Source organism: Cryptotermes secundus, unplaced genomic scaffold, assembly GCF_002891405.2.
Source record: "Cryptotermes secundus unplaced genomic scaffold, Csec_1.0 scaffold840, whole genome shotgun sequence".
In the NCBI taxonomy this organism is placed as follows: Eukaryota; Metazoa; Arthropoda; class Insecta; order Blattodea; family Kalotermitidae; genus Cryptotermes; species Cryptotermes secundus.
In genome coordinates, this window is record NW_019725426.1 from 128,017 (window position 1) to 145,491 (window position 17,475).

The 17,475-nt window shown below is 41.0% G+C and overlaps 1 protein-coding gene across 9 annotated transcripts in view; it reads left to right on the forward strand.

Annotated features, from left to right (window-relative positions):
• The window catches only part of LOC111863415 (phospholipid-transporting ATPase IA), a 225,615-nt gene that overhangs the window by 75,371 nt on the left and 132,769 nt on the right, over positions 1 to 17,475 (forward strand). For 3 of the 9 annotated variants that reach the window (XM_023849723.2, XM_033751050.1, XM_033751051.1), the window contains exon 1: positions 10,039 to 10,227. The exons of 1 other annotated variant lie outside the window; for it this stretch is intronic. In XM_023849723.2, the coding sequence (XP_023705491.1) occupies positions 10,170 to 10,227 (58 nt within the window). In that variant the 5' untranslated portion in view covers positions 10,039 to 10,169. Of the gene's footprint in view, positions 1 to 10,036; positions 10,228 to 17,475 lie in introns of those variants that run through there. 5 more of the 9 variants (XM_033751053.1, XM_033751052.1, XM_033751054.1 and 2 more) reach the window with 3 other exon arrangements.

The window sequence follows — 17,475 nt, forward strand, 5'->3', positions numbered from 1 at the left end:
TGGGTAATTTTAACTATTTGTAATTATTTTAATTAACTGGAACGTGGCTATCTTGGACAAAGTGAAGTTTTGTGTGTTGGTGATTTCTTTTTCTACTATAAATGCCTCTGATGATGGCTCCGTGGTGAGCCGAAACATGTAAGGCAGGTGCTGACGAGGTGGAAAACTTAAAAAAGTGTCACATTTGACGGAAGGAACTTGATTGTTAATTGGTTAGTGTGACGGACCAGAATGAAAGACCTTAAACACCTTCAACAGTTTTCTCCCCTCAATCTCTTTCACCAGCTACGGCCTCAGAAGACCACTTTCTTATTCAGGACCTTGTATAAATGTGTTGATGTAACGATTTTACACAAGTGCCTTTAATGCAGAAACACTTTCATCAAAATTAAATTCTTAAAACAAATCAGCATTTCAAATTTAGTTTGCTTTAATGTGCAAGCTCTGTTTTATTTCAGAAATATCCTATAAAGTAATCAAGAAACAAGAAATCATATTGTTTGCTTCATTTAGTGATTAATAACAAGTATTCACTAGCCTTAATGAAGTCCTTCAGTGCTTCCACAAGAGCTCCACAAACTTTAGGGACAATAGTGCTGATTGTTTGCTTCGATATTTTGAAGAGATATTGAAGACTGACGTATGAGGCTCCAGTTGCCAAGAATCGCAGTGTTACAGCCAATCTTTCCTGAACAGGAATTGCTTTTCTGAACACGGTATCTTTATTAAAAATATTCGGCCCGATCAAATTTATAACAACTCAAAATCTGACGGATACATCCTGTGAAATTTTTGTACATCCCGCTAACTGACTGAAAATTTAAGTCCGTCAAAAGATGGGACCCATTGTATACTTCCCTACGGGCATAGATCGGTGATATCCACAAACGTCGTGATTTCTTTCTTCTTCCCTTTATAGCATAGTGAATATAGACATACGCGGCCGCTGCTACCTTCAGGTTAGGCGTGGTCATTGCTAACTGAAATCTGGCTCGAAACTGAGATTCAGATCGTCATTTCTTCGTTGACTTCTTCACAGGAGAAATTTTGTCGCGTTGCATCGGTTGATAGGCAACGGAGATACGCGGTAAGTCTGGACGCAAAATTTTATTGCGTTGCATCGGATAATATGCAACGGAGATACGATACGGGGATACGCAACAAGTCTGGACCCGGCTTAAGACCCAGACCCATACTCGCAGGAGAGTTGGTAGTGCTTGAATAGTAGAAGACTAGAGACCGGGCCGAGATTCGGACAGCGGTGAAGGACTTCGTTAAGAAGTTCAATGTGTGAGCTGTTACAATCAACTGTAATTGTAATAGAGACGTCCGATAAATCCAGTCACCAAATCTAGAACCCACAGTTATTAGTAACGTGGCAGTATTTAATATTGAAGCTTACAGTGCCTGCACTATTCTAAAACAATGCTACAACTGCCAGCGTTATTACCATATCTGGGTCCACTGCAAGCAGATGCGAAGATGTCTCGGTTGCGCGGATGGCCATCGGCACCGAGAATGCGCTGAGGAGAATGGTACCAGCTTTCCGAAGTGCTGAAACTGCATGGTGCAGCATCCAAGCAGTTTCAGAGATTGTATTTGTGACAAGAAGAGGGAGCAACGGAGGAATTGGCAGTCCACTGCCCCCAGAAACCCATCGGTCGCTGTGCTGCGTCCAAACTGGTGTACGCCGCTTGCGATAGCAGCACGAGACTCCAGCATCCAAAGACTAAGCTGAGTAAACAGCGGAGCCAGCGCCCATCAGAAGCAGCGCTGTTACTGACGTGGTGACGTGGTGACGTGCTTTACTTCATAAACGCAGAAGATGAATTCTTTGCCCTCTTCATGAAGGATGTCTACGGTGTCATCGCCAGAATATAGGGACGGTATCGCACTAGGATGCCAACGGGTGGCCATGGCGCAGCTGCCAGCATTTCGGCCAAACTCACTGTATTAATTTAGTAGTCATATCGCACCTGGCATCTGTCTGGCAGCGCTTCCAACTTGGCATCGCTGCCAATCAAGATGCCAATTGGTAATGCTGCTGGCATCGCTGCCACGAGGGCAAAGGCCAAATCAACATCATAGACAGTCTAAGGCCAGTCCATTGACGTCCATACGTGTATACGTGCTTGTGTGTATGTGTGTTTCCTTCAAACATGTTCAATTTCGACACCGAAAAATTTATAATTGAAATTCAGTCCCGACCATCTGGCAGCTGGACGCCATGGCATCCTAGTGCGCTACCACCTTAAGGGCTTGTGTTCCCAGTACCTGCAGTTTTCTTTCCATCCGCCTCTTCTTTTGAGAGAGAAGGCACAAAAGCAGAGAACATCGCACCCGCAGTTCATGACACTGATAAGAATCCCAGATGGAGCTCTGTGCCAGAGACAACAGAGATCGATCGAGGGGCCGGGCGCAATGCATCCCCATTCCTAATGACTAAATTACTAATCAGAAGAAGTTGTGGGAAGAACTGGTTGCCTACTTTCCCGTATGTGACACAGACCGCATGTAAAAAGACGCGTCCAGCAGTTCTTTTATTGATGCAATTTATTCGCTGCCGCCGTAACGTTTTTACCTAGCCGTTGCCTAGGGGGAGACATACGTATATAGGCACAGACTGGTGGGAGAGTTTTGTGAAATACGCCGTTGTGATGGGCTCAGGTGCCATGATATACATACCAAAATTAAAAATTGGTTCAGGCTTTGAAAAGTTAATGGGGGGGGGGGGGAANGGGGAATCGACAGACACAGACAGACAGACAGCATGGAGATTGTGTAAGCCTAATTTAGGAAAGTGGAATAGAATACGCCAAATTTCAGTTAATGGTAGGCAAATACGTTTTGGCATTATGTTGATTATTTAAAGCACGGTGATTGCTATATGTGCCACTAGGTTTAACATTAGAAGCTCTGCGTTTAGGCCACACCTGTTTATGGGTTTCGTATGATCCTCAGAGTAAACAGAAGTTAATGTGCCTAAACTGCATTAACCAGTTGATCTGTGTATTGGAGATACTGCATGTCTCTTTTGAGGTACAAACGGAATTTTTATGTTTTATTTACGATAATTTTATGCATTAAAGGATTGAATTAGACACTTGTTTTATTTTGTGTGTATGATTTATTTCAGGTTATATTCTTTAATTTCAAATTCATGGTTTCATAATAAATTTATTTTACGGGATGATTAGATCCGGTCCCGCCTACGATACCTGTTAAATTTAGAACTGAACTTTCTTGCGAAGACCAAATCAATAGAGACGTATAAGTAACCGGTTATACCGTTTGAAGCAGGTTCTCGGAATGAGTCCCTTGGATAGCCTACAGATGCAGTATTGGTTTAATCTGTAACAATTGTACGACGGTTGCGGAAAAAAATACAACCTAAGCGATTTAGAAGCGACCTGTGTCTCCGACTAAAGTAGCCCGGATCCTTGCTGCTAGGGGCCGTTAGTTGCAGCTATACATTGTTACTAGGCATTATGGGTCCAACAGAGTAGCACTATTTCCAGCTGAATTTGGAGGCACAGTCGAATATATAGGGCTCTTATTTATTTATTCTAAATCAGGCGAAATAAATTTCTCATGCAGACCTAAAATTCGCTTAGTGGGGGGTGGAGTCCAGCTGGCTCCACTCAGCACGGCGGCCACTGATTGGCCTATTGTCCCTGCCCCGGGTGATTATGATGATGGAGAATTTGGTGGAATGAAGATTGGCAGGGGAAACCGAAGAACTCGGAGAAACCTACCTCAGCGCCACTTTGTCCACCACAAATCCCACTTGACCAGATCCGGACTCGAACCCGGGCAGCTGCGGTGGGAAGCCAGCGACTAACCGCTTGAGCTAACAGTAACTTGGTCTCTGACACTAAGGGAGTCACATAGACTGAGGGTGTATGAGAACAGGATGTTGAGGAGAATATTTGGACTGAAGAGAGATGAAGTGACAGGAGATTGGAGAAAACTGCATAATGAGGAGCTTCATAACTTGTACTCTTCTCCAAGTATAATAAGAATGATCAAGTCAAAGATAATGAGACTGGCAGGGAATGTAGCGTGAATGCGAAAGATGAGAGATGCGTATAGGATATTCGTGGGAAAGCCAAAGGGAAAGAGACCACTGGGAAGACCAATACGTAGGTGCGTGGACAATATTAAAATGGATCTTAGAGATATATGATTGGATGGTATGGATACGATTGATCTGGTTCATGATAGGGACCAGTGGAGGGCTCTTGTGAACACGGTAATGAACTTTCATGTTGTCTTACAGAAATATGAAGGTAAAGCTTTCCCTACGCTTGATTAAGCAGCATGCCATGAAGACGTGTATGGTATAGCTCGACGCATTGTTAACCTCTACACTGGATAGTAGTGGGGTCAACTTCACCCTCGGCCGCTTTATCGCCTTGGAAAGACCTCCGGTACGCATTTCCTAGGAGGTTAGGTGGACCTCAGAGCCAGCTTGGATGTGGTGACAAAAAAGAATGTTTTTTTTTTACTCCTTCTGGGAACTGAGCCCCAGTCGTGCTCGTTGTACCATAGTCACTGACAGAGTTACCCCGGCTTCGTAGGGACGTAAATTGAAGCGGATAATCGAAAACTGGAGTAAAACAGAACTGAAACTAAGCTGATATGTTATGGAGGGTCAGAGCCTTTATTGAATATATTCAAATCGTTCATAATTTCAACGCGTTCGCTGTCATTGCATTACCAATGGGGACAGTTTCTCTGTATAACACAATCACGCTTTTTCACTCTTCGCACAAAGTAAACTAGTAATTGTGGGACAATGTATCTGTTTTCAAAGCACTTATCCTATCTCAGTTTGTTTTTTTTTTTTTGTGTGTGTGTTTTGTGGAAGGGGGGACCGACTCTGTGTTCTACTGGTCAGAGTTCCTGGCTACAGATCCAGAGGTTCCAGGTTCGATTCACGGCGCTGCCAGATTTTCTGAGAAGTAGTGGGTCTGGAACGGGGTCCACTAAGGGGGTCCTCATAAGGATAATTGAGGAGATATTTCAAGGATATAGCGTCTCCTGTCTAGAAAACCGAGATTAACGACCGTGGGGATCCGTTGCGCTGACCACGCGACACCCCCTATCCTCAAAAGTTGGCACTAACTTCGCCGAGAAGCGGCAGTCGCTCGGTCAGTATAGTTCGCTTGCGGATCACAGGCCACGGATTTTGTGGAAAGGAAAGAGCTACACAAAACGTAGTTGGATACGTTTCATTATGGCTCATGTCTGTTCACTGTAACAAGTAAATGAACTGGAACTTGTAAAATATAGTAAAACGGGTCATTGTACAAACAAGGAGTTCAGGGCAGAGTTCTTAAAGCCTGCTTTCCTCTTGCATAGATTTGTAATACGGATTACAGTTTTTTAACTTTATTGCCGTTATTGTTATTTTATTTCGTTCTTGTGAACAACTGGGTCGCTCACTATAGAGCTTCGTTTTTGTTTTGTTGTAACCTCAGAATTTTGCACCGTCTCCATATTTGTAATTGTTCACATGCAAGCAATATTTCATACGTAATGCGTAAGTGTATTTATCATCTATCTCTGTACCAAATCACACAAGTCTAATTGCACTAGTTCATTGTTGTCGTCCCAAATCAAAATCTAAAGAAACTGTTCGCACAGGCGTCATGTTAGTATTTCACGTTTTAAAAAGAATTATCTGACCAAAATTTGCATTTTTTCGAAGATCTGTTACCATGTACGTGTATAATTAGAGGACCCTAAACCAGCTGTCGCTCCCACCTCACACGATTGCGCATCTCCTATATTGTTGTTATTGACTGTAGGAAATTGAAAGTATGACATTTTGGTGATTTTCAGTGAGACATAACTTTCATACCACTTTTTGTGAATATCGGTCAGTTTGTTCATGTATGAAAGGGGAAACGCACAGACACACACATAGACAGCTTAGCGACATTATAAGTCTACTTTCTTTCCTTAAAGAAAGAACGTGAACAGAAAACAAAATAGTGTCCAGAAGTATGGATCGTATTGAGATAAACACAGTGTCACGAAACTTCGAAGAAGGCCCCACATTCCTAGTCAAATCCAGCGCATAGCTTGTGGTGGAAGGAGTTTCTTAACACTCGTTCTTCTTACAAACAAGTGGCCGCCTGTCACTTCTCACACCCTCGAACCCACCCCCCTTGTCTGAAATTATTCTTCTGCACATTCAAGGTTACTCTTTGCCTTGTTCGAAGTTTCGTGACACTTAAAAATGTACATGTGAAACGAAATGCAGTGATAGTAATATAGAAAAGGGGGGGAGGGAAGAAAATAATTGAAATACTAAGAAATTCATTACAATTTGTTTGTGTTGGCGACATTGAAAGAACTTCAGTTGGCAACACTGAATGTTCTTCCGTTTGTTTACATTCTGTAGTGCTCGTGTAAGTTAATTAGTGATCATGTTGAATGACAGTCCGTGTAAAACAATCCGATTTTGAAAGAGGACAGATCATTGGTGCGCGTTTAGCTGGAACATCTCTTAACAACTGCTGCCACATAGTTAGGTGTATCGAGAGAGACAGTTTCTAAGGTTATGTCGGCATACACGAATCACGGGAAGAGAACAGCGAAGAGGAACGGTGAGCCAGAATCAACACTGACAGAGGGAGATCGTTGTACATTGAGAAGGATTGTTTCCAAAAATCACGGAACTACTGCAGCACAGGTAACAGGACAGGAGAACTGAATATTCATCTCGAAGACAGTTTGCACAAAAGATGTCCGACATGAGCTTCAGAAATCCAACATCCACGGCATTGCTGCAGTTGCTATAACTCAGATTACTGAAAGTAATGCCCAGGTGAGTAAACGATGGTGTCAGGACCAGGAAACCTGGGCGTCAGACAACTGGAAACGTGTGATATCGTCAGATGAGTCGTCCTTCACGCTGTTCCCTACTTCAGGAAAAGATTACTTCCGGGGTACACCCAAGGAAGCATACAATCCGGAATGCTTGATTACAACAGGGAAACACGGGCGAGGTTCAATAATGGTTTGGGCAGCAGTATCGTGGTACAGCATTCAGTTTGTCCCATTATTACCCTTCTCCGAATTACTGCAAGAGGCTACATGAACAGGTTGGGTAATCAGGTGCATCTCACAATCCAGACTTTATATCCGAACAACGATGCAGTTTTCCAAGACGATTATGTACCCGTTCACACAGCTGGAAATGTTCAGGTATGGTTTGAAGAGCGTGAAGGTGAATTTCAGCATCTTCCCTGGCCAACACAATCACCAAATTTGAACATTGCTGAACCACTCTGGTCAGTTTTGGAGACTAAAGTAAGGAACAGATTCCCACCTGCAATACCTCTAAAGAAACTCGAAGATATTCTTCAAGAATAATGGTGTAAAATTCCGGTGTAGACTGATCAAATCTTGTACGAGTCCATTCCAAGAAGGATTGACGATGTATTGAAGGCTAAATGTGGCCCAGCACCACGTTAATAAAAAAATTCTACAGTACATGTAGTGTTTCTATTATTTTGTTCAGCACTGTATTTCTTAGTGTAGAATTCTAACGTAGTATCAGCACTGCTGATTAAATTTGCTAACAGCAGCTTTAGACCGGAAGTAAAAGAAGAATGGCGGAAAAAGCGCACAGAACTTATCTTCCTGGTCATGTTAGTGTACTCTTCTTGTCACACGCTAAATTGCTAGCCTGAATAGAGCAGTGAATGCTGTAGCAGCTGGTCGGAATGTATTGGCCGGAAATAAGGAAGATGCAGTAGACGTGAACTACTTCTGGTATAGTTCAGTCCAAGAAACGGTTTAGATCTTGTCAGTTGGGACACTTGTGTGACATGATTGTAATGTACTCCCTGCCGGATCTATGTAGGATCTAATACGCACGTTTCGACGGGCGTATAATGTTTTTCGGACAGAGACTATGATCATGTCTCCGTGTATTTCTCTTAGTAACGTTTTCATAAGTGGTTAATTAAAAAGTCTTGTGAAAAGAGGATTTGACAATCACAGTCCTTGAGTATTAACTACGCAGAGAGGGATTGATTCCCCAGATGTTTCTGGAGATGAACCCAGTGGAATCTATGGAAGATTCCTGGTACCCATTTCTGTTAGAGGCTGAGTCGACCCCAGGGCCATAGTGCAGCTGGAAGGATTAGGTTAATTGAAAAAATCCACCTCATCGGGATTCGATCCCGCGACCTTCCGGCTTGTAGTATAGTGCCTCAACCAACTACGCTACCGCCTGTCCCAGCGTCGCAAAATAAGACACAAAAATAATAAATATACCTACGTGTTATATATAGAAAATTGTTGATTTTGATTCTGTTCATGGGACTTCACGTCGTGTGAATGTGGGCATTATTGCCGACGTTTCAGAGGTACATGCTGCCCTAGTCTCTAGGATCGATGGATATAGGGAATAGTGCAGTGACTGAATGTTTGAACTCTGTGGAGAAGAGAAAATTTTCCTGCCTCTGCCTGGAATCGAATCGTGGTCATCTAGCCCGTCGCTATACCGATCGAGCTGTCCCTACTCCCGTCGTTATAATGGGCCCAATTTTAATTTGCCACACCACCTTTTCCTCTACTAATTCTCAACATTTACCGTCATCCAAACATTAGAGTCGTAGAAGCTCAAGTAGTGCCTCCCCCATAGTTCCCCCAAAACTTCGTCACGATAACACGAAATTACAAGCCACTGTGAAGAAAACTGTCATTTCTATCGTCATTCAGAAACCAAGAGTCAAAAGGAACTGCAACATAAATATGGCGATTTCTGATCACAGCACTCATGGTGTTGCGACAGGCTTGAAGCTACAAAATAGACAACATTGCCAACGCTTGGAGTTCACAATCATATTTGCACTGTTGCATAACGTGTTTAGGTGACTGGCAGTTAATGATCACGATATGAACAAAAGAGCAGCAGAAATTAATTTTTATTTAACAAGAAGCCCAAGAGACGCGGGGCTTTAAGGTGTTCCACCGTTAAAATCGGACTGCTTGGTTCTCCTGTGCTGTCAACCTCTGTCTCATAGCAGACACATTTCGTCTCTATAATAAAGTTAAAGCTATATATGTCACAGGCCGTGAAAGCCCGTAGGGCTGTGAGGCGTAGAGGATCCCACTTTTTTTAGACAGTCGGTTCACAGATGGCGCTGAGATCAGCCTTACGGAGCCCTTTACCCCAAGGAGAATTTCTCGTAGCCATTTCTGTTAGAGGATGAGTCGATCCGAAGGCCATAGTGCGGCTGGAAGGATTAGGTAAAATGAAAAATCTAGTGACATTGGGAATCGAACCCGCGACCTTCCGACTATTAATGTAGTGGCTCAACCAACTACGCTATCGCGTTCCCTCCTATCATAAAGGCCAGCGGGTTAATGCTGTATAGGGAAATGATCGCTGCTTATTCTGAAAATCGTAGGAGACACATAAATGCACGCTGTGCAAAATTCTGAAATTTAATGTTAATGAGGGTGATACATATAGTATTCACTGTGCTTATAAATGTTTATGTCAATTCTCGTTTTACCAGCTGCCCCATATTTGTTAGTCGCCCTCTCATCGACTTTGCATAGTCTGGATGCTTATAGCGGCGTTAAATCAACAACAAACGACATTGGTTAAGTGACTGAACAACAGAAGTACAGAGTAACTTGTTAAAATTTCAGTAGCAGGTTTTGCTTCCGCGTGTTGCTTTAAAAGCAGTTTAGTACCTTAGCTCAACGCCGTATCGCAGCTGATATGCTGACGAGTTAATCATTATTCCCTATCTTGGGAAGGTAGGGGTGAGAGGGAAGGGGGAACCGAATCGGCCTCGAACTTGTCGCGGAAGGAAGGAACATCCTGCCTGTTGTACGTTACATTATTTTTGTTTACTCACATGAATAGACGTATTTGAAAATGGCGGTCTCTATTAAGTGCTAATATGTCCGTATAAATATCGGGGAAATGACGTCATATTTCGACGCTCTTATGCCACCTGGGACGCCGGCGCCGTACGCATTGAATTTGGCAACAAGTTGGAGAGTAGCTGTAGTCAGTATCCAATATGGAGGGGTGTCGCTAAGCAATCCCTACATGCCGCGGCCTAAAATGTACCGTTGAAAAGGAAAAGTGTGCCTAGTGTTGCAACTTCCAGTTTACACTTGCAGTTAGCATGGGCTCAAGGTTCGCTTCGTTAAGAAGGATTTTGAGGGCAAATGTATCACGGGCCAGTGAGTATCTGTAGTGCATTAAGAGCATATGGTAAGGCTGAGTAGTCCTTGCGTCTAACGGTTTGGAAATTGATCGCTAATTCATAAGTCTACATACAGTTTTACTTCCAGTTTTATCGTTAGTAATTTATGAGCTTTGCAATAGTATTCTATTGCGATTGCCTTTAATGGCATTGAAGCAGTCTGACTAGATATTGTTATAGACAATTTCACATGTCTAGTTGAATTCCTATCGCTGGTGTACGTAAAATTAATTATATTCTGTAATATTAGATATTTAATGAAACATTTATTTTCGGGCATTGCGGCCTCTCACAGAATACTTCTGTGAAATTTGAATCATTCAGATGAAAATGATGATTTTGTCATCATGATAATCGTTATCATTATCGTAATTATTTTAGTGACGCCTCTTGACGGTGGATTCTAGTTCTTAAGCCAGAACAACATTCCATGCAATAAATAACATTTTCAGAGCTGCCGATAACAATAACCTGTGTATTAATTGAAATGCAAATCATATGTTTAAATGTTTATAGACCCAGTACGCATGGCCCGCGGATCGCTGTACGCGCGCGAGAATTAATGCCTTTGTCAATACATCTTCGTAACTAGCTTACAGCCATTCATTGTGACCGAATTCTCTCTTTTACTTGGTTTATGCAGGCATGCTACTAGAACGATTCATGAATTGCAGAATATCAATCTAAACTCTGAGAATAAATTTAGGAAGCCGTTAATATTGTACCACTACATCTACATATGACAGAAAATGTTCACTGTGAAACTGCATTACTAAAGGCCGCAAGAGGGAGATGAGAAATGCATACAAAATTTTGGTCCGAAAGCCGAAGGGAAGACATTAGGAAGACTTATTCGAAAACTGGAAGATAATATTATTAAAATGTGTCATATAGAAACAGCGTAGGAGGGTATGGACTAAATTCTACTGGTTCGGTATAGGAGCCAGTGGCGGGCTTTGGTGAACATAGTAATGAAACTTTTTTTCAGGGCTGGAAGTCGGGGTAAACGCTGGAAGACTCTGTAGACTTAATTCAAGAGCGTCTTTCTTCATTTGCAGTGCCTTAAGGCAGTGTTTCTCAACCTCCGGGTCGCGGCCCGGTAGAAAAAATAATTTGCCGGGCTGCGGTCTGACAAAAATTGAGAACCACTGCCTTAGGTATCATAACTGTCGTCCCCGACGATGCATGTACGAGGGAGTTCTCCAACCCACACAGCAATAGTTTTCTTTATAACGTGTGGTGGTCATTCCCAGCCAAAGCCGCTTCTCTTCAGGTTCAATAAAATTCTTGGCCAGTGGACAGGCAGTAAGCTTATGGATAAGGACTGTGTTCGATGAGACTGGTTGTCATTATCATCATCGCTGAATAATTAACATAGTGGGTCATGAATTGACAGCCAAAATTCGATTCCAGGTATGGACATTGGGATTTTCTTGTTGCCGTCACATTCACATCTGCAGGACCCATACATTCTCCTGTGAGATGGATGTTTATGATGATGATGATGATGATGATGACTGTTTTCCCGAGAGTAAAGCAGCCAGGGCGTGAATGTAACAGTTAACTTCTTCCTAGCGTCGGGGTCAAGAGTGCGTGGAGCTGTGCCTCCAGCTTCCATACACCAACAAGGCGTGGTGCTAGGCGCAGGGATAAAGTGAAATATATCACAATTGCTCTTGTCCTAATCAGTACCAGTTTAAACTCACCACAATTTCAATAAATTTATCAGGCAGTATTTAGAGGTGTGAACTCAGAAATAATAAACCTGTTCTCTGTAAGAACAGTCAGTTCGGTTATCCTTTAAAGTCCTGAGATGAATTGGTTATTTTGTGATAAAATAAAAGGATTGAAAAGTATGAGACTGTAATTGAGAAAGTAGTTTATAGTCTGAGATATGGGAAACAGACCTCTATAATTGGATGTGGTGGAGTTCTGTAGAACAAAAAAATTATTTCCCTATAATTCAAATTTATGATCCATCTTCTGACCAGTTTTAATAGAAATGAATCCATTGAACCGCACCAAGATCATAGTTATTTGATACATACAGATAGAGTTTCATTATTACATGTTTGACCTTGGCCTCAAAACTCATGCATTGCCTGAATTTCAGTGGAATGAATTGAGAAATGGTAGTTCACACCTCAATATCAGCGGCTACAGCTAGGTGCTGGTGGTGCTGTTTTGTCAGTCAAAATTTACACTTGTTCACTGCTTTACATGGGAATTAAAATTATTGAAAGTACCACTGATAATGGATCCGGGATAGCTCAGCTGATATAGTGACTGGCTACGTGTTAGACAACCAAGGGATCAGAGTTCGAGTCCCAGTAGGATCAAGAATTTTCTCCACATCGCCTAGATGGGCTCTGGGTCCCACCCAGCCTCCTATCCAATGGGCACTGGCTGGAACTCTTTCCCCGGGGGTGAAGCGGCAGGGGCGTGAAGCTGACCACTTACCTCCAACTAGTGCCGATGTCAAGAAAGTGTGGCTCCATAGATCCACTCCCCCATACGCCCTCATGGCATAGTGCTTAATTAGTTAAGAACAGGGACAACTTTATGTTCTACTTTTACCACTGACAATAATTATATTAACACCTCTGAGTACAGCGTAATAGTAATAACAACCACAGCCACATGAAAGTGATACACACTTCAAGTTAGAACAGTCTTTTTGGAACACTTCTACATTTTACACAATGAAAGAGCAGCTCAGAATTTAGAACACCAGGAACTTGGTGCAGTAAAATAATTTGTACTTATTTTCCATGTGATCCATTATATACATTTTGCAGTTCTTGTCCCAGTGAAGTGTCGTGGACCTAAGTGTCGTTTTCAGATTAATTTTTGTTTTGCTACATTTTTTCAAATCTAATAAGAAGTGAAAATGAGTGGCAAATTTTTCTTTAAGAATCAAAATGTTAGATTTAAGTAGCAGTTGTCACTTGGAGGCATCTGAAGTGCAGATGTCACTAGAGCCACTTACTGTATCGTTTGTGTGGTATTCATTATGCGGAGAATATGTAAATTTTCTTAAGGCAATTTTTTGTGGACCATAACCAGTTCTGAAACATTTTGTCTTCCATAACTGTCAGCCTACTTTCATGAAGAAAATGGTGCCTATATTTTTTACAATAATGTTCGTGTGTAAATATGCCTGTCAGTTCATCCTTGTCCGTTACACTAGTAACAGTATAAAAGATTATTAATGTGTCCAGTGTGTCCAGGGTGTTTTTTTAATCTTACATCCTTTACATGTTTTGGTTCGAGTGACCATCTTCAGATGGACATTATCAATACATACGGAAACTACGATTGCAGTGTCATAGGTCATTATCAATACTTACAGAAACTACTGTTAAAATATCATAGATATAACAACATAGCATGGCCCGAACAAATGGACAACGAGACATCAAACAATGGAACCATGATGCAGCATACATTCATTTTCCTTTAAAGAGAAGCAGTATAAAGGACAGGAACCAAATTGGTTTTAGATTTTAACAAAAAGATTTTTAAACAATACTTTGTAAATAGACTAATTATATTAATTTATAAATGTTTTAACAAATTCGTGCATATCTTAGTAATTGTTAAAGGCTAATGTTTTACATCCACGACTTTGTAACAGTAGTTTCTGTACGTATAGATAATAACCTATGACATTGTAATAGTAGTTTCTGTATGTATTGATAATGTCCTGAAGATGGTCCCGCTGCCTGGAACTTGTAAAGGATGAAAGATTAAAAAAAAAGCATTTATCATTCACCCTGGACATTATTAATAATCTTTTATACTTTTATAAATATGTCTGTTGGATATGTTGTTATTATTGTTATATGTTAAATATCTTAGAGCAGATGTTATCAGACTTTGTGACACTGTGACTTTGTAGAATAATGTATAAATTTACATGCTGGTAAATGGAAGTGCAGTTCTGAAGATTGCTGCAAGTCCCCGTTATTCTGTATAGTGACAGCAACAACCTAAATAACTTTACAACCTCTTCACTTACAGCAAGCCATAAAATTTTCCTGTACAATCATGAAACAAATGTAAAATTGTTTTCCTGGCTGGAGCTACATTTTTATAAAGCACATGTATTAAATTGTACTGACTTAACAAAACTGTATGAATGCAACTATATATTAAATAACTAATTCTTGAGCACTTGGTGGCACTTTTCAGATATGATGCAACCCCAGGCGACAAAACATGCTATATAGAAATACACGATGTTTCCAGGATCCATTAGGACTCATTTTTTTAGATTTTGTCCTGCAATGCCATCTGTTGGCAAGTTGTGGCATTAAGATTCTTGAAGTTTCAGCTGTGGCTGTCTATAATTTCAAAGTGCAAGCATCGCTGCATCATGTTTTCTGACCTTGAATATAATAGTACTGTTCTGATGCTCATTGGAAAATGGCGGTTGAACAGAGAGCCAACATCAAATTTTGTTTGAAGTTAGGCAAAACAGCAGGAGAAGCATACGAAATGATGAAAAGTGTGTACGGTAGTGATTGTTTGAGTCGCCCGAATATTTTTCGATGGTATGCTATATTTCATGATGGCAGGGAGGACATTGAAGACACTCCATGTGCAACAAAGCCGAGAACAAGTTACATTAAAGAAAATGTGAAAAGACGTGACTGAAATCCTTGTATCTGACAGACGTGATTCTGCAAGACTCATTGAGGAGCTTTTGGGAATACTAAAAAGTAGTGTGCATCAAATTTTGACCGAAGATTTGGGCAAACGAAGGTCTGTGCGTGGTTATGCCCTGTTGGGCGATGAAAAAATGCCAGAGTGGTACACTGCAAAAACATGTTATAGTCGGCCCAAAGTGGTACAAAATTTACAAAGTCAATTGTTACTGGTGACGAGACATGGTGTTTTCAATATGAGCCTCTCACAAAGTGGCAGAGTGCAGCATGGTTGAGCTCAAAGAGCCGAAACCAAAGAAAGTGCACTTGTAAAAGAGTTGAGTAAAGACACTGCTAACCGCTTTCTTCAATTCCAAATGAATCATTCACAAGGAATTTCTGCCAGAAAGTCAAACAGTGAATTCTGATTATTATCTTGGAGTCCGTAATCGTTTGTGGGCTAGAATTCTTCGAATTCGACCTGAATATCGAGAGAAAGATTCCTGCTCACTCCTCCATGACCATGCCCCACCCCACAAATCAAAGATCCTGCACGATTTTTTGGCCACAAAATGGATCACAGTCCTTGATCATCCTCCGTATTTGCCAGATTTAGCTCCAGCAGATTTCTGGTTGTTCCCAAAGGTTAAGTTGGCGATGAAAGGAGACCATCACAACACCATCCAGGACATCCAAAGGGAATGTACTGCAGTTTTAAATGTGATTCCACAAAAGTAGTACAGTGACTGTTTTCGAAAACTTTTCAATCAATTCCAGCTATGTATTGATTCAGAAGGAGACTATTTTGAATAAAATGAGTGAAATTTTGAAAATAATTCACGTCTTGTATTTTTAATGAACACAGTCCTATCAGAACCTGGACACACTGTGTATATGCTTAAGTAAGGCAGACAATTTTACTTTGCTGTATTTGTTAAATGTTGAAAGAATTCTTATAACATGCACACATGATAAGAAGAATGTTTTTATTGCTTAGCCACAGTGGTAAAATATGGAGCAAACTGGCTCAGATGGTAATACTTTTGATGTGTATTTGGGAGGTGCCTGTCTCGTATCTTGGCGGGGACATCTGCTATACTGACCGAGTCTTTTCATGGTTTTGTGCTTCCTGGCAAATGCCAGCATCTTCATGCTGTCTGTCTGAGCTACTGAGAGCATCATTGAATAACAGATAAAGAAAGGAGTGTATTTTGCAATCCCCAGAGCATTCCTAGATAAAAATTCATTATTTTTCTTCGACAGGATAGTGGAGAGAGATTAAACACCTGATCCTGCACTGCTTGGTGAATTGACTCAATACAGTGAATAAACTGTACTTTGTTGACAGCTTCTTCTTTGAAAGCAAAGAGTATGAGCAGTTTAAAGTTTATTAGTTTGAAGAAAAATGCAGACAAGAGTGATCTGTGTCTTGTTTCATGGTATAAATTTAGTTTATAGGTATAAGCAGCATTCTTTGTACTCAGCATCTGTTGGATAATGATCAGTAATTACTGTGAATTGTCTATACTGATCTAGTAAATGTATTAGTATGTCCATAAAAACTGCATAATGCTCTCTTTCTTATTCAGTTCCTCACAGATTTTCTGGTCATATATGCCTTATATCTGTGCCTCATGTTCATATTAACCAGTTTAGTATTACAATCCTGTACTGTGTCATGGTAGAAATAAATAACTACATGTCAATATTACCTTGTTCACTGTTGTTACTTAAGATTATACCTGTACATGTAGTTGTATATGGTATGGTACATGGCATATATTTATAATAATGAATTGTAAACGGATATTAAAATAAGATCTGAATAGAAATGAAGAAGTTACTGTCACACAAACAGGTGTTATTATTTTACTTACAACCTGTTTTGGCCCATACAGACTATTGTCAGGTGGTATTTGAGAAATATACGTGGGGCAATCCAAAAGTTACCGAAATTTGAATTTTGCGCGCTAATGGTTATGAGTACATCGAAAAACTGCTAGGTGTCTCCTCACACATCCTTCTTGAATCAGTGTGGTAAGCGGCGTCGAGTTGAGTGGTTGAGTTTATTGTTGGTGAACGTATTTCCATTGTTGTGTTTCCGTGAGTTTGCGGTTTTGCGATGACTGACCTGAGAGAGCAGCGTGTCTGTATAAAGTTTTGTTTCAAACTTGGGAAAACCGCTGCAGAAGCGCACCAAATGTTGAAGCAAGCTTTTGGTGAAAACAGTTTAGGCCAGACACAAACTTACAACTGGTATAAGCATTTTAAAAATGGCCGAACATCGACCGATGATGACGATCGTTTGGGATGGCCGTCAACGGGCAGAACACCAGAAAATGTCACGAAAGTTAGGGATCTGATTCTGCAAGATCGTAGACTGACCATCCATGACCTCTGTAACAACTTGGGACTAAGTTATGATACATGTCAACGAATTTTGTCAGAGGAACTGAACATGAGGAGGATTGCGGCGAAGTTTGTGCCATGACTGCTGCAAAATGAACAGAAGCAGCATTGCTTGGAAGTCTGCAGGGAACTTCAGCAACAGCTTCAAGAGGATCCAAACTTTCTTT